The sequence below is a fragment of the Crinia signifera genome, chromosome 9 (assembly GCF_055691185.1).
Source record: "Crinia signifera chromosome 9, ASM5569118v1, whole genome shotgun sequence".
NCBI classification, from domain to species: Eukaryota; Metazoa; Chordata; class Amphibia; order Anura; family Myobatrachidae; genus Crinia; species Crinia signifera.
The window spans coordinates 11165358-11184143 of NC_139225.1; the positions used below are offsets into that span (position 1 = coordinate 11165358).

General features: G+C 45.9%; 1 protein-coding gene across 2 annotated transcripts in view; it reads left to right on the forward strand.

Annotated features, from left to right (window-relative positions):
* Positions 1-18786, forward strand: part of ASTN2 (astrotactin 2) — a 349199-nt gene that overhangs the window by 162753 nt on the left and 167660 nt on the right. For both annotated transcript variants that reach the window (XM_083161032.1, XM_083161033.1), the window contains 2 exons: positions 6556-6640; positions 16707-16781. In XM_083161032.1, the coding sequence (XP_083017158.1) occupies positions 6556-6640; positions 16707-16781 (160 nt within the window). The remainder of the gene's footprint in view (positions 1-6555; positions 6641-16706; positions 16782-18786) is intronic.

The window sequence follows — 18786 nt, forward strand, 5'->3', positions numbered from 1 at the left end:
GGGTCCCGTGGCGATCGCGTTACCCATACCGGCAATCGGTACGTGAAGCCACGGCCCTTTTCACTCCCCTGATCGCCCTGGTTCATGGCCGCAGACTTTAATATATTCTGATGCCCAGTTTTTATGTTTGCATACTCCAAGGTGGATCATAATGTATGAGACTTCCGGGTCACATGACCGCAGAATGAAATACACAATTGTGGGAAAAAACTGTTTATTCTTATGAAAAAGTGATTTATATATATGTGACTGCCTCCATCTCAAAGTAAAAAGTATTCCTATATATAATTAGAGACGTTTCTCATATTATTTAAAGTTTTTATATGGTTATCACACTCAGGTGTATGTCATGGACAATTAGTCCTCAGGTACAAAAAGTGAGCTGGGAACTCACACTGATACACTTGCTCCTGAAGAAGCCGGAGGTTACATCCGTGGAAACGCGTTGAGCCTTGCAAATACACCCACTTCGTGCTGCTGAGATCCGGTGCCTGAGACCCTGCATTTCCCTAAATGGGACACATCCAAAATTTGGTCGTTTGAATTTTGCTGCTGTAATAAGGGACACAGCCATCTACCATCTACAGAAGTCCTCCCTGGAAAAACTGGAGTTCCAGCTTTTGGGATATCTGCATGATCCCTAATCCCAGTCTCCAAAGGACATTATCATCTGAGGGGAGAGCCAAGCCCCTGCCCATAATAGGGCACACTCAGGACTGTGATCCCACATCTGGTATATGAACATCTTCCAGACCGACCAGGATGGTAATATAAATCTCATAGCACCTTATCATTCTCAGCCAGTACATGCAAATTCGCTATCCCAGTGATATATACCCCTAAAAATTGGACTCCAAGTCATTGTATATCTAGTGTGATTTTATTCATGTTAGAGTTTTTAATAAATTGTTGTTAATTTTTTGAGAAACGTCTGATACAATTATTTGGAAGCAGCCAGCGCAGGCACAATTCTTCTTAATTCTCTTACTGTATTTTTTAGGGTTTGACCGCCCTGTGCCAGCCGCTGTTGATTTGCGCACCACACACTTTTTTCCATTTAAGTTCCAGCACAGGGCTGGTGCTAGGTTGTCTGGTGCCCCCCTGCAAACTGAAATTTTGCGCCCTCCCTTCCATTGCCCATAAAGGGATAACTCGTGCTACAAAAAGAAATTTTGTTCGAGGACCTCTTCCCATTTGATATTTTTTGTTACAGTATCCCTTTCACATGATTTTTAATGGTTGATAAGAGTTTGTGTCAGTATTTTGGAATAAAAATTGCATTTTACTATGAAGAGCTCCCCTATAAGTATATCTACCCCCAGATGTAGATAGATAGATACAGATGGAGCCGGGCTCCCTCTTGCTGGCAATTGCCAGAATGTCACCGTTGGCGATCCGCCAGCAGCCCGGCTCTCCATCTGACTGAGACGCGCGTGCATCTGACGCGCACGCACGTCTCAGTTTCCGTGCGGCGGTGCGACGGGAACCTGTCCGTCTCCGCTTCAGGGAGACGGACAGGGTTAGAGGGGGGGGTGCGGGGAGGCTGTGGGGACCCAGGTGACCGCCGACAAGCCGGCGGGGACCCGTGGTAAGCGCCGTCGGAAGGGGACGCGCGCGCATCTCGTGCGCGCGCATCCCATTTCGCAGATACAGATGGCGGGTGGCGGGGGATGGCGGCTGGCATCGCCATCGCCATCCCCTGCAAAGACAAGCCCGGCTCCATCTGTAGATAGATAGATAGAGATACAGTATACTGTAGACAGACAGACAGACAGAGAGAGACAGACATACAGACAGATAGATATAGACAGACAGGCAGACCGATAGCTAGAGACAGAGAGAGAGACAGAGAGAAAGAAAGAGAGAGACAGACAGAAAGACATAGAGAGATAGAGAGAGAGATAGATAGATAGATAGATAGATAGATGTAAATAGATATAGACAGAGTGATATATAAATAGATATAGACAAAGAGAGATCTACAGACAGACAGTGAGATAGATATAGACAGACAGAGATATAGACAGACAGACAGACAGACAAAAAATAACTCACATCATCCAGTTTCTCTTCAGCCGGTCCCGGGCTGTCTCTCTCCACTGATAAGGGCAGAGCTCCACAGTGGGATCAGCAGGGGGCATCTAGTGGCTCCTGGCAGTACTGCAGTCAGCAGTAACTCCGGAGCCATCCACTGCAGATCTCATCACGTCTCTGCCTCCCTTGACCCTCACCCTTTCCTGCATGCAAGATATCAGCGGTGGGTAAGTGCCTCATGTTGTCGGTGCCGCTGTCTGTCATGCAGTATGACAGGCAGCGGTATTCAGCAGGGAGAGCGCCTCTACTGGCCGGCGCCTCCCTGCTTTGCATCCCTCGCTGAACAGGTTCCACCGGCCCTGTTCCAGCATTATAACTTTAAATATGCTGCTTAATTATCATATACAGCCAAAATAAGAACATTTGAGGAATATGAATATATAGCTACCTACATTGTCAGTTTCCCGGCATTGCTAGCGTGGCCAGGAACATGGTCAAGTAGTTCGAGCATTGTAATAGAACATATTCTTCCTTCAACAGTGAAGGTGACCAGTAACATCGTATATATGAGGATGAATGGAGACTTAGAATACAATTTCTGTCAAACTGTGCTACAGTATAACAAAGATGCAGCAAGTTACTTTCAGCTGTGTCACATCATTGTCAATTCATACGATTAGCGAAATGATGTACGAGTTATGGCGTTTCAGTGCTTGATGGCATTTCTTAATCACAGCTCATGTGAGTTCAGCTCATGTGAGCTCAGAGTTCTGCAAATAAATAAAGAATGATTTTTCTTTCCTTTGTCTTTGAGGGGGAGTGCATCTGGGTCATTAATTTGAAGAACTATGAATGAACTGTGATTAAGTAAGATTTCAAACAGTAAAACCACATAACTTGTACCTTATTGTATATACAGTTTTTAACCCCTTCAGTGGTGGGTTTTTCTGGGGCAGGAGTACCTAAATAGGACAGGTTTTTCCTGTCCCAGAAAAACCGTCCACTGATGGGGTAGATGAGTCCCAGCGCTCCCCTCCCCTCCTGTGACCCAGCCCGTCCGCTCCAGCGGTCTTCCGCGGAGCTCCCCTGCCGCTGCGGCTGCTGCCAATCATAGCAGCACACTGACCATCAGCAGGCAGCAGGCTTGGGGGTGTTCGGGGCGGCTCGGGAGGACTCAGGCGCCCGAACACCCGAGCGATCCCAAGTCCCCCGAGCCATGCCGAACATCCCGAGCCCACCGCAGTCTCTCCCGAAGTAATGGTGGCGGCAGGGTAGCTCCGACATACGATCGTATGCTGGAGGGAAGGTGAGGGGGGCACAACAGTGAAGGTGGGGAGGGAGCAGCCTAGTGGGGGTCGCTGGTGAGGTGATGCGCCAATGGTGCACACCTGCAGACACCACTGGCGCACACCTGTAGATTTGTGGCATGGCCGGAAATTTTCCAGGACTGCCCGCTGCAGCACCGCAGCTTGGCCCAGAAAACTGCCACTGAAAGGGTTAATACATATAGCATGTACGGGCCTGATTGTGTTATGGCAATGTTTTTGCAGTTATCGGCAATATGCGCATGCTTGTATACCACACTATGGATGTGTCTCTTAGGGGCCAATTCTGGATCACTCTTAGTGACCCAAATTTGACACCTGCCCATATGGTCGAGTTTTGCGCATGCGCATTTCTGCACATGTGCTAACCCCGACTGTGAATGACGGCAGTTCACAGAGGGGAGGGTGGGGCAGTGGCTGTGCTGGGCCATGGAAACGCCCAGTGTATCATGGCCGCCGAGAGGTATGCCGGGGCCTGGGAAAATTTTCGGGGCGGTCACCTCCCGCGATTAGGCCACACCCCAAAATGTTTAGAAGGGGTTGAAAAACTATGTTACACCCACCGGGTGGGACTAGTCAGTTTATGCGGAAAGTAAACTGTCCAAAGTTAATCTATACACAATCGCGCCTGCTGAATCATATAATCAAGTGCGCACCAACCTTGGTTTAGCGGGCGGGTGTCTCCATAGCCGCTAGATGTAACACCTGCATCAAGGGACCGCACGTCTCAGACGGCGCCTTCTCTGATGCGTCTCACTTCGGTCACATGACCGGAAATAAAAATAAGAGTTAGTGTGAGACTAGCGCATACTGTACTTGCTGATGTTCTGGATGTGCCCTACCGTGCGGAGACAGTTAGGAAGTTTGCATCATCATGGACCCGCCACCTTTGCACAATGCCTAGATAGATTATAGGCATTGTGAGACAGAGGGCAGGACAATGATGACACAACTAACTGCAATTCATGTGATGCTGCCTCTCTCTAGTTGGCCAGGAGTGCCACACGATTTTCCTGAGCCTCCCGTCCATTTCGGGAGAGCAGGCAACTATGGACTAATGAGATTATTTCTTCGTAGTGGAACGAAATCCATGTGTATACTATGAATAGTACATAATGCTATTTCAGACCATTTACAGACTGCCATTTGTACTTGCGAAGAAGATACACAAGCTGAAAGTCCCAGTAGGAGAACCTGTCAGACACGAGATACACAGAAATGCACTACAAAGATGTTCTAATATAAGAAAAACATTAAAACTAACAGAGAAGATCTATTAATAAAACGAACCATCATTTTTGTCTTGTTTTTATTATTCATTTTCTCCCATGAGTTCCTCAATAACGATATGAAGATCACATATAAAGAAAACAATAAATATGGATAATATAAGGGTTTGCTGGGAAAACAAGTAGTCTGTCAAGTTTCACTAATATGAGATAACTCATTGGGGTAATTCAGGCCTGCTCTCTAGGCTGTGTGTATTGGCTGCCAGGCTCCCCCACGTGCTTTCATATGAGCGGATGTGTACACTTACACATCTGTTTGCATGCAGCCGCACAGAGGAAAAATCATTTGATGGTCGTTCGCTATGGATTGATTTTTTTCTTTGTTCGTTCTGAAAGGTAAACCAGGACTTACTTTTCAGGTGAATGCTTTCGGACGAATTGGGGGCGGGGTGACGCCATGTGATGTCATCTGCCTGCCATGAGCAGGTAGGGGCACGCCTGCATTCTGACAGGCCCACCCAGTATTTCCATGGGCACACCCACCATTTTTGTGGGCCCTCCCATGAAACGTGAGGTGGGCCCTTTGTGACGTCCCCTGCCTCTCACTCAGACAGTAAGTGCCCCAGCAGATGATAAAATTGTCGAAAGCACTCGCTGCAGGGGGTTTGCACATGTGCATAATCGTACATGCACATGCTCAGACCCCCATTATCGGGGATAGGGCAAATTTAGACCTGTGGGATCAGGTCTGAATTGGCCCCATGATTAGGACATGCGACGAGGAAAGACTAAATGTTGCAGTGCACAATAGTCATCCTTACTAGAGAGGATCCTATATTATACTACGCTTCAGAGACAACTTCTCTACTTGCATTGTCACATAGATTACAGATGGAGCGCCTGTCAGCCATCCTACAGGATCGCAAGATCTCCTGAGCTGGCGCAGGCTGGCGGACAGGAGCTCCATCTGATGGAGATATGAGCGTCCCACATGCTCGCGTATCCCAGTCAGCCTGGCGGCGGGGAGCAATTTCCCTGCCTGTCTCCGCTTCAGGGAAATGGGCAGGGCCAGTAGGGGCTGCGTGAGGCTACAGGGGAGCAGCGGGAAGCCGGCGGAGGGCGGCGACAGAACAGGGCAAGTGAACGTCTCGTGCATATGCGCCCCGTTCTGTCAGATGGCGCACAGCGGTGATTGCCGATTCTATTGCCAGGAGCAGCTTCATTGAGAGCTGCTCTATCTGTACATGCCAACTTCTGGCTTCTTCAAAACGGGACCCTCTGGTTCATGTGTCCCAGAAAGAGGCATGTATGTCCCAGCAGTGTGGGTGTAGCCAAACAGCACATCACTGTTTTAATCATTTTGGGGATGTCCCTAGAACTCCTAAGTAGCTCTGCAGCCCCTGCTCACCTCCCTTCACTGTATAGATGCTGTTTCCTTGCTTTGCAGAGGCGCATGCTCTCACACCTCCCCCACCTGTGGGACACTGCAACTCACAGATAGGACAGCGGGACATTGTTTGAATAGTGGGACTGTCCTGCTGGAATTGGGAAAGTTGGGAGGTATCACAAAGTTCCCCACTAAAGCTCACAATAAAAACCTCACAAAGCCTCAGCCAGCACAACCCAACATCACTAAAACTTACTATCAAAGTATCATTGTATTATTATTATTATTTCTTCCATAATTTGCATGTTACATTTTTTGTATTTTAAATAAAACAAACCTGTCATCTGAAAATTATAAATTATGGGGGATAATTATAAAAACTTGGACACAGATAAAATTCAAGGAGAGATAGAAACCAATCAGCTTCTGTCATTTTCTAGGCTGTGTTGGGGAAAAAAAGCTGATTGGTTGGTACTTTACCTCTCACCACACTTTGATAACTATCTCCCCATTTTTTCTACCTTTTTTGTGTTTTTTTTTACGACTTGCACAAACTTGTGTTTGTCCTATGTGTCCATAGGTGAATGCAGCTGTCACGATGGGTACTCTCCAGATCCAAATCATCCACACCTGTGCGTGCGGAGCGACTGGGGACAGAGCCAAGGGTAAGTTCTTTCAAACATCCACACTCAGCATATTTAGGCTATTGGTGTATCAGGAATTTGGCAGTAAGCACAAAGAGGTCATCACATTATAAATACATATCAAATAATAACTGTATAAACTGCCCAGTGTTGTCCGGGATATGGTTGGTTGGTCGACCTAAAGATGGCACCATTAGGTCGACATACTGCAATGTCGACAGGGGTCTAGGTCAACATGGGATACGGTCAACAGGTCATTAGGTCGACACAAGCATTAGGTCGACGTGATCTAGGTCGACAGTCAAACGGTCGACATGGGTTTTTTTTCACTATTTTTGACCCGACATGTGCCGACAGGCCAGCGGCGTAGCTACGTTTTGGGCGCCCCCCCACGCTGTTAGGGGGGCGCCCCCCGCCGCCCATTCAAACCCCCCCAATCCCCCGCAGCCTTACCTTTCACGCTGGTCCCGGCGGCTCCGTTCTTCTGCTGAGGACCACCACAAAATGGCCGCCCCCATACAGCAGACAGTTTCAGAGAACTGTGTGCTATATGGGGGCGGCCATTTTGTGGTGGTCCTCAGCAGAAGAACGGAGCCGCCGGGACCAGCAAAATAGGTAAGCCTGCGGGGGATTGGGGGAGGTGTAACTATAGCACCGCAGCCCCCGGCAGTGCTATAGTTACGCCAGTGCGACAGGGTTTGATGCCCTACCATCCACTAGGGCATGGCAGGAGAATAAAATGTGCCGAGGACTGGAGTTGGCTACCACTGACCTAGACTATGTCGACCTAATGCTTGTGTCGACCTAATGACCTGTCAACCTTGTCCCATGTCGACCCAGACCCCTGTTGACCTTGCAGTATGTCAACCTAGTGGTGTCAACCTAATGACTGTCAACCATCTTTATGTCGACAATATGATCCATACCCTGTTGTCCTATGGATTTATATTTATTTGCTACAAGTGATATACTGAAGTTCAGGCAATTGCTCTGGTATTTTACAGTAGGTCCTTGAATAACAGCTCAAAAATGTTCCCAGATCCTTAAACGTGCAAATAATAGTTTAGAATCTTTTCATACAAAATAAAATAAATTTGAGACTAGATAAATATTGAATGCATTATACTGAAAATCGGGAGTATAATTCTTCCATGACATAAGCACAAACTAATTATGGATTTTTAAAAATTCAACCGATAGAAAGGGGTCAAATGTTTTCTCCCTCTGTGTAATGTCCTGACTTACTCATCACTGTCCAGCTTAAATTTACGGACCTAGACATGAAATTCGGGAGTATATTTTTTATTAATTAAATGTATAGCAAAAATCTAGTAACATTATCCTTATATGATATAGCAGGATCGTGAGCCCTGTTGTAGAAATGCTATGTAAATTATTATTATTATTATTATTATTATTATTAATAAATAAAAATGTATTGTTAAATAATAAAATCTTATCAAGTGTATATTTCATTACATGAAACCTGGGTTAAATCAATAAAATATAGATGTGTCCGGGTACAGTGTTGCTGCGTATTGTAGCATTAATGCAAAACGCGTACATCCAAGCCACTATCTATGCATCAATAGTCGGCTCAAATTCACTTCAATGTGGTGGCGGCCAAGTCCTGTATTCAATGTTGTGGCAGACAAGGCTCGTATTCAATGTGGTGGCAGACAAGGCCCGTATTCAATGTTGTGACAGACAAGGCCCGTATTCAATGTGGTGGCAGACAATGCCAATAATCAATGTGGTGGCAGACAAGGCCCGTATTCAATGTGGTGGCAGACAAGGCCCGTATTCAATGTGGTGGCAGACAAGGCCCGTAATCAATGTGGTGGCAGACAAGGCCCGTATTCAATGTGGGGGCAGACAAGGCCCATATTCAATGTGGTGGCAGACAAGGCCCGTATTCAATGTGGTGGCAGACAAGGCCCGTATTCAATGTGGTGGCAGACAAGGCCCGTATTCAATGTGGTGGCAGACAAGGCCCGTATTCAATGTGGTGGCAGACAAGGCCCGTATTCAATGTGGTGGCAGACAAGGCCCGTACTCAATGTGGTGGCAGACAAGGCCCGTATTCAATGTGGTGGCAGACAAGGCCCGTATTCAATGTGGTGGCAGACAAGGCCCGTATTCAATGTGGTGGCAGACAAGGCCCGTATTCAATGTGGTGGCAGACAAGGCCCGTACTCAATGTGGTGGCAGACAAGGCCCGTATTCAATGTGGTGGCAGACAAGGCCCGTATTCAATGTGGTGGCAGACAAGGCCCGTATTCAATGTGGTGGCAGACAAGGCCCGTACTCAATGTGGTGGCAGACAAGGCCCGTATTCAATGTGGTGGCAGACAAGGCCCGTATTCAATGTGGTGGCAGACAAGGCCTGTATTCAATGTGGTGGCAGACAAGGCCCGTATTCAATGTGGGGGCAGACAAGGCCCGTATTCAATGTGGTGACAGACAAGGCCCGTATTCAATGTGGTGGCAGGCAAGGCCCGTATTCAATGTGGTGGCAGACAAGGCCCGTATTCAATGTGGGGGCAGACAAATGTGTACATGACTTCCAATAAAGTAAATACTGTCTATAGTTTAATGTACACAATGCGAATGCTGCGTGTTGTACTTAGCGAGGCATCAACGAAAATGTTCCCATATGTGCAATGATTCTTATCTGTTCTTACAATATTTAAACCACATCATATAAGGATAATAAGCAGAATATAGTAGTAAGCCTTTGGTAAAATAAATGCATAATTAATAGAAAGTGTTATCAGCCTCCTACATAAGAGATGATAGGGAACAAACAAAGATACAGATGTATTATCTTTAGTCTAAAAATGTTTTACACCCCCGGGAGGTTGTTTAATAATACACTGTGTAATTTTAATTAACCGTATTTTACATATTATTCATCCTGTTTGTATATGTACTATTAAGCGCCACTTGGTTTGTGTTTGCTATTTTATTATTGGAAGCGGGTATACCTCCATCAAGTGGCTGCTGTTTTACATAACAACTCATAGACCACAAACCACACCAGCACCAAAGATTATTACCCCAGCTGCTTGTGGAGCAATTGAACCCTCCCAAACGTCCTAACCCAGCCTTTATCCAAACTCGTTCTTCAAGGCACTCTGACACTTAAGGTTTTAATCTGGATACCCATGCCTGTGCTCAAATGGTGCAGTCAAATTGATTGAGGTAATAATTAGGTCACCTGTGCTTAAGAATGGATATCCTTGTAACCTGGACTGTTAGGATGCCTCGAGGCACACATTTTGGAACCACTGTACCAGGACTTAAAGTGGTCCTGAAGAGGTGGTGGAACTCATTTTTTCCCTGCCACCTAATTACCCACACCCCCTTTCTCCCATTAGACAGACCCAAAGCCAGTGTTAGGAATTTCTCCCCCTCTGCAAGCTATAATGCTTTTCTAGAATTGTGGAGGTGGAACTAGTTCCACCTCACCATTTCTGGTGGTGGAACTCAATTCCACCCTCTTCGCCCCACTTTAACCCCCGCACTGTACTAAGCTGTTGCTACTGCATTAAATTACTATATGTTTCTAATCTGCTTTTTGTCTGTTGATGTTGTACTCCATTGACTGATTGGATTGACCTTGCTTGTCAGACTACAATTACCAGATTGCCTGACTGCTATTGATATTGGATAGTAGTTGTAGTTTTTCTCAAGGCCCATGAGCAAGGAAAGAGTGATGTACACATTGTTCTAAGATAAAAGGTGGCCGCTAAAGGAGAAAATCCTGACCAGATGAAACATTGCTGATACTGGAAAACACAGATATTAAAAGTGCTTCAATGATTAACTACAGTAACCTAACCTATACGTTTGTATTTTGTCTAATACCTGTACTTCAACTAATAAGATGATCATATACTAACTTTATATGAGACATGCTAAACAGGAGAGACCACACTGGTTACAAAACAATAATAATTATTATTTATTTATTAACATTTTCTTATATAGAGCACACAGATTACGCAGCGCTTACAGAGATCATTTTTTCTGAACATTCACATCGGTCCCTGCCCCAGTGGAGCTTACAATATATATTCCCTACCACATGTACACGCACACACAGTCATTCTAGGGTTAATTTGTTGGGAGCCAATTAGCCTACCAGTATATTTTTGGATTGTGGGAGAACACCGGAGTGCCCGTAGAAAACCCACGCAAGCACGGGGAGAATATACAAACGCTGCACAGTTAGGGCCATGGTGGGGATCGAGCCCATGACCTCAGCGCTGTGAGGCAGTAATGCTACCCATTACACCATCCGTACTGCCCCGTATATATAACACATGGTGGGGATAGAACCCATGACCTCAGCGCTGTGAGGCAGTAATGTAACCATTACACCGTCCGTACTGTCCCGTATATATAACACATGGTGGGGATAGAACCCATGACCTCAGTGCTGTGAGGCAGTAATGCTAACCATTACACCATCTGTACTGCCCCGTATATATAACACATGTTGGGAATAGAACCCATGACCTCAGCGCTGTGAGGCAGTAATGTAAGCATTACACCATTCGTACTGCCCGTATATATAACACATGGTGGGGATAGAACCCATGACCTCAGCGCTGTGAGGCAGTAATGCTAACCATCACACCGTCCGTACTGCCCCGTATATATATATATAACACATGGTGGGGATAGAACCCATGACCTCAGTGCTGTGAGGCAGTAATGCTAACCATTACATCATCCGTACTGCCCTGTATATATAACACATGGTGGGGATAGAACCCATGACCTCAGTGCTGTGAGGCAGTAATGCTAACCATTACATCATCCGTACTGCCTCATAATAATAATAATAATAATAATAATAATAATAATAAAAAGTCTGGGCCAGACTAGATGGACCTATATATTATCATATTGAAAATATAATAGATTATATTCCCCTGATACAACATACAGCTATACCTTGTAAAGATTAAAAAAATATATCAGCCTAAAATCAGGACTTCTTCCGGACACTCTCATGTTATTATTAAAAGCTGTAAAATTACCAACTGATTCTCGCAATTCTAACATATGCCATTTAATCAGTGCACATTGTTCGGTCAATTGATGCCGTGTTCTTTCGATTTCTAGTAATTTAGAGAGTGGAACTGACTTAATTTGTATACAAAACCTCATTAGATGGGGCTGTGTAGCGTCCTCATGCAATGAATCAATATAAACATACCTCAATGTTCTAAATATTTAATAAAATCAATAACAAACTGTATTAATTTAGAAAGACGAAATTGTTATGAATAATAAACCAGTTTAAGACACTGCACAGATCAGTTTTAGATGATGTAACCATTAGGGAGCACAGTAGATAATAACCTGCATCAGTACTGTATAGCTATACAAGGTAATGTAAAATATAATATAAAGTGTTATAGATTTCATTGTACTCATCGTACTCATTGTACTCATTGTTTACAATTAGTCATTTAAAGACTGTGATTTATTTATTTATTAGATATAGATATCCATAAAACCAAAATAAAAACAGCAATGTATTATATAAAATACAGTGGATATAAGCATATACATATCATACCCCTTTCACACTGCACTTGTTAAACGGTATATTACCGTTTTTTTTCCCCATTTCAAAACTTTTAAGGCTGCAGTGGGAAAGCGCCAGAGTTCATTTACCGGATAAAGATAACCGGTATTTCAAAACTTTTAAAAAGCAGAGTCCTACACGTTTTAAAGCATTTTTTTATGCAGTGAGAATGGCTCTGAAACGGTATTTAGTAAAAACAACAGATTCCAGACCTGTGATAGGCCGTCCCCTGCATTCTGCCTTGAAACGTGTTCAGGGGATTAAAAAGGTTGACTGATGTGAATGGTACTTAAATGGTATTTAAAACGGTAATCTACTGCAGTGTGAAGGCTCAGACCCGTTTTAAATACTGTATACAAATACAGTTTTTTTTAATGTTTTGGCAATGTGAAAGCGGTATAAGATATATTATTATTATTATTATTATTATTATTATTATTATTATTATCTTTTATTCATATGGTGCCAACTAGGGATGCCAATCCCGGGGCATTTTTTCAATCCCGGGATTCGGGATTGAAAAATGCTCAATCCCGGGATTCCCGGGATCCCGGGATTGGCTTCCCTAATGGGTGGGCGGGCGGGTGGTTGGTAGGGAGCGCTGGGTGGGCGGGAGGGTGGTTGGTAGGGAGCGCTGGGTGGGCGGGCGGGTGGTTGGTAGGGAGCGCTGGGTGGGCGGGCGGGTGGTTGGTAGGGAGCGCTGGGTGGGAGGGCGGGTGGTTGGTAGGGAGCGCTGGGTGGGCGGGCGGGTGGTTGGTAGGGAGCGCTGGGTGGGTGGGCGGGTGGTTGGTAGGGAGCGCTGGGTGGGCGGGTGGCCGGCCGTGAGTGCTGGGTGGGAGGGCGGGTGGCCGGCCGTCAGCGCTGGGTGGGAGGGCGGGTGTCCGGCCGTCAGCGCTGGGTGGGAGGGCGGGTGGCCGGGATCGCTGGGCGGGCGGACAGCCGTGGATGTGCGGCTGTGCCGTGTGCCCTGCGCAGCGTGACCTCGCAGCGTGACCTCGTCACGCTGCGCACTGCGGGGTATGGGGAAGCCGGGCAGCGTCTGAGTGCTCAGACGCTGCCCGGCATTAAACTGCGCATGCGCAGTTTAATCCCGAAATCCCGGGATTGGAAATTCCAATCCCGGGATTGAAATCCCGGCGTTTTGGGGGCCAAATCCCGGGATCCCGCCGATCCCGATCCCGGGATTGGCCACCCTAGTGCCAACCTATTACTTTATACTAGAGATTACAGTTCCATTATTTAGCACACACAAAAGTAAATTCAATCATAAACCATTTAACTACCATTACTGGACTGTGAGGAATCCACCCAAACAATCGAACAACCACCACATCGATAGTGCCGTAAACACAATTGCCACAGAGTGTCAATCAACCTGCGAACAGCCAGTGCCTTCGTACAATAATCGCTCTGCTGTGAATTCACAGCAGAGCAAACAGGATTCAATTGGGCCCCAAGTCCTGGGACAACAGAGTATTGAGGAGCTCATGTAGGCTATAGGAGTTTGTTCACATGTGGTTAGCATTTCATTATAACAGACTAGACATAAAAAAGTATTGGCTCACCGCTATAAGCATTGATTCAGTGTATCAGCATTTAAGAAGGCTTCCAAATTGTACCCCCCAGTCATAGTAAAGCTGGCCATACACTAGTGGGATTTGGCCATTTCTCACATGTCGGGCCAAGTAATCACGTGAAAAGTGGCCAAATTGCATGTTTTTTACCATCCAATTCGAACCAATGGTGGTCCTGTAAGCCACTGATCGGAGTCAGAGATTTATCCTGGATGGTTATTGTGGGTGAAAGGGTTATTCAAACAAGCCCTGCCCAGCCCTTTTGATAACTCAAGCAGGAAAGCAGATGGAATCCCCTTCCTTTGCAATCGATACCCTCTGTTTACGATGTGCAGGATGTTGTGATGGTATCTCATCAGCCTGTGATCAACGGAACACTTTAGAGCAGTTGTTTACCCTAGAACCCCAACAGAGACCCTTATCAGTAAGGTCTGGTTTGTGTATCCATAAACAGGTTGTTGGCTCTGACACCAGGGGGGTCTATGGTATCCAAGCCAGATTCTTAGGTGTCAGAACTTTGTTGTTAGCTAATTATTCAGCATAAAAGGGGGAGTAATTAGCCAGCCCCTGCGTATATCACCATGAGAACCCATGTGACAGTGAAGATTCCTGAGGTGGGGGCTGTGTGCATTGCAGATTTTAAAAGTGCATGACACACAAGAAAAATGTTCATTATCTTGGAATGAGACAGGACTAGGACCCTGCTATGTTGATCCTGATGAAACTCGGAGAGGTACCACTCCATCCCACTGTCCCAAACTGCGTGTAATTGGATCAGTAGGTTTTTCGTTCCTCTATTTTTTCTGTAATATACTGTAAGCCTTGCAGTGTTTCCACTTAAATTAAAAATCATAATTTAGTTTTGGTGTCTGTTGTTATCCAGTCCAAGCCTCTGATGAATTTGTCAGGTCCTACCGTGTAATTCCTAATTTTGGGTGACGGCAGAACCATAGCTGCCGTGGACCAGGTCCAAACTTGGTACTAGGGTTGGTGGCAGTTGAAGATTATGTTGAAATAGACAGCGCTTCCCATCCGTCAAATAGTGCTACAAGCTCCCAGCTGCTGCTGCACGGATCCCCGCCACCTCAGCCACCCCTTCTGGGGCAGTGCCGTCTTCACCATTAGGGGGGCCTAGAATCCTTGGGCCCGTGTGTAACTGCCCATGATGCCCAATGGGAAAGACTGCACTGCCTGGCATAGAAAATCTTAGCCCGTGGCTTTCATCAGTGGACACGTTTTTGGATATACTAGGTCTTTACAATATTCCACACAGATAAGAGAACCAAAAGGGTTATTCAGATCATCAGCATTACCTTCTGGTAATGGAACTGTTTTTTTTTTTTTATTTTACTAAGAAAGATGGGGTATACGTCTTTAAATTTATCGCCCATTTCTCAAAAGATTACTGTAAACAAATAGCCACTTTTATTGATTTGTGAAGTGTTTTATGAGCAATAATTTTCCCTAAGATTGATTGCAGAAGTGCTTATTACTAAAAAAGTATTAGGGTGATGCTTGAGAGAAGGATGTGTGGCAGGGACAGCTTACCTCCACATAATGTGGATGATCCGGTCCAGGTTTTAGAGCAGCAGAAGGGAAACTAATGTGATCAGGGTTGGTATAATTAACAGCACATGTGCTCTTCTGATATAAGTGTTTCCAAGGCAGAAATCATTTCTCTTGATGGTGGAATAGCCCAGGTGATAGGCCGGGGGTGTGCTATGCTGTGATGACTATATGCTGCATTGCTGTGACCACCCTTGCTTATGCTGTGTTCCTGGGATGCTGTGACCTGCTCCAAAATAAAGACTAAGATTCCATCTTGATCCAGTGTATGTGATTCCTTGTCACAGATGTTAATATTCAAAATGAACATACTGTAAAATAATCTGTTGATGATATTTAGCTTATGTACTGCTTCAGTAGTCTTCCAAGGTTTTGTTAATGACATCTCCAGAGAATACCCTTTCAGATTCATTGTAGCTTACTAAAATAATAACAAAACTGTTTCTTTAGCAAAAATGTAACACTAATTTTGGGAATATTAGCATAAAACCAATTATTTATAAAACTTGAAGAATCTGTTTTTGAATTTGCAGATAGTTTCTTTTCTCGGTTCTCTTGTTTTCAAAGATGGATTTCATAGGACGCTGCTAAGTACCCGGCTGTTCTTACATCTCTCATTTACCATGCTTGTATTGGCTATATTTCATGCTTGAATGAGATATGGGGGGGGCACCGGTATGTAATGTGCGCCCGGGGGGGGGGGGGGGGGGGGTGGTAGCGTCGGCTCACCTGCTGCTTCTATCTTGAGGTGACAGAGAAGGTAGTCAGTATGCGGCAGGTAGTCAGTATGCGGCAGGCAGAGGTCGCAGCTGTCCACTCTACCTCAACCAAGATGGCCACTGTCCGGACATCACAGAAGGAGCAGCAGCAGGGAGACACCGAGACAGTACAGCACTAGATGAACACCGCCAGCGGCTGCACAGTAGTACTCACAGGGAGGCATGGCACCCAAACGGCAGGAGGATCGGAGCCCGGTCCACTTGCTCTCCCGGCGTCCCCAGCCTGATGTGAGGTACTGGAGATCTGCGGCCATTTTGGATTTGGGCAAAGTGCTGTGGCCGCTGCCCGTGGCCCAGCCAGCCCAGGGGGGAGCGCGGCCGTACCCTTTTTAAAGAGTTTTAGGCCAGCCCACAGGGAAATGGCCCATTTTCCCGGTGGGACAATCTGCCCCTGATGGGAACTGATAACAGTAACTTATGTGTCACTTGGCACTGTATTTTAGTAGTGTTATATAAATGAAATGATGATATTGTGATAAAATATTGCATTTTAATATCCTGGCCTCACAATTTATGGGTTTATGGCAGAATATAATTAACACTTAATTGCAATCTGTCTTTAGGCCATGGCCATATAACACACTGGAAAGAGGTTACGATCTTGTAACAGGACAGCAAGCACCGGAGAAAACCCTCAGGTAAGTGACTTTGTTTTCCTATTGAAGTGCTCCCGGAAGTGCTCAGTATCTCCTCACCCAGCTGGCTCGCTCAGTCATTTAAATTCCAAATGATATATATATTTCTTCCAAATGATATATATGTAACATCATCTACAGCAGGGGTGGCCGGACTTTTGTAGCGTGGGATCTACTTTTTGTACTCTTACTTACCGGTGATCTACTGGCGTCAATATGTTGAGAAATCTTGCAAATTTAGGTATGAGACTCCTGGAATTATACAGCACACATGCGGGCACCCCTGGCTGATAGGGAAAAATAGGGGTACCAATGCAATTATACGGCACACATTTGGGCACCCCTGGAATCATAAAGCACACATGCAGGCACCCCTGGCTGATAGGGGACACATGGGGGTACCAATGCAATTATACGGCACACATTTGGGCACCCCTGGAATTATACAGCACACATGCGGACACCCCTGGCTGATAGGGAACACATTGGGGTACCAATGCAATTATACGGCACATATTTGGACACCCCTGGAATTATACAGCACACATGCGGGCACCCCTAGCTGATAGGTGACACATGGGGGCCACTTCCCCACAAATAACAGCAAAATAACAATAATTTTTAAAAATATGGGGGACATAAAAAAATGACTAAGAGTCCCTGTTCTCCCCTTCTCCAACACCCCACCCTACCTTATCCCATGCCACCATAAATGAACAAGGTACCTTAGAGAAAATCCTTGGCTTGTTTGGGGTCCCCAGGCTTTAGAACCCCCCCCCTCCCCTCCCCTCATTAACATGTAACATGCGCACAAACATAAGGGTGTTACACAATGTGAGTAAGCAAGCCGCCGCTGCATGTGGTGACACCCGTCTGCTCCCCCCCCTCTCCCTTTCTCCAGCACAGGTGTTTCATAATCATGAGCTGAATTAATTATTGTAGAGCACAGGAGCTCTTACTAACTTCTGTCCCTCGCAGCACACAGCAGTGTCCTGTCCTCACGCTGAAGCTGCTGAAGATGCTGAAGCCTCTCTGCATTGTCTGCAGCTCCCGCCTTCCTCAGCGTTCTTCTCAGTCCTGCACTGAGCCGGTGCGCTGGTGCGCGGTGACGTCACCCATGCACCCGGGCAGTGCACTACTGGGAATGCTGAAGCATTCAGTCTGCACAGTATATCGGGGGCTGTAAAACTATAAAACTATAACTACTGATCGCGATCTACCGGCGGAAGGCCCGTGATCGACCGGTAGATCGCGATCGACCTTATGGCCACCTCTGATCTACAGAATAAATACATAGTGGTAAAGCACAGCATTCTATGAAAACATTAAATGCAACTACATCCATATATATATAATTTAAATCCCCAACTAATATTAATATAATTTGCAAATAATTATATTATTCTCTGTTTGCTTCTATTAAAAATTAGGCATATGTTGAAATGGTGTCTACTTGTGAGCTGGTTGGATAGGAATTATGTTAGTCATGCTGAGCTTTCACATACCCCTCAGCATACCTCCCAACATCGCGTGGTGGAAAGGGGGAGTGGGCTATGGAAAGGGGGTGTGACCTCATGGAATACCGTCTCCTCAGGCCACGCCCCTATTTCCCACCCCTCTGCAGCGCTGAATAGATGTCTATTCCCTTCCGGGTGGGAGCCTCCCAACTCCCCCCCCCCCCTGCCGCAGGACACTGGTGGCCCCGGGCAGGACGTGGGTCAGTTGGAATGTATGCCCTCAGTATAGTAGAAAGTGACCAGGGCCGAATTAATGGTTTCATGGGCCTGGAGCCGAAAATTTTCTAGGGCCTATTGTGAGATGTGGAGAAGATGAGGCCGATGCCATATAGACCCCATACACTACACACCACAATGTCTTGATAATGGCCTACCATGTGACCAGCTGGAGATTATTGCGTTGTCATGGTGATGGGCCTATTTTTATGTAGAGGCCTGGAGCTGCAGCTCCATCCACCCCATTGTTAATCTGTCCCTGAACGTGACAACCA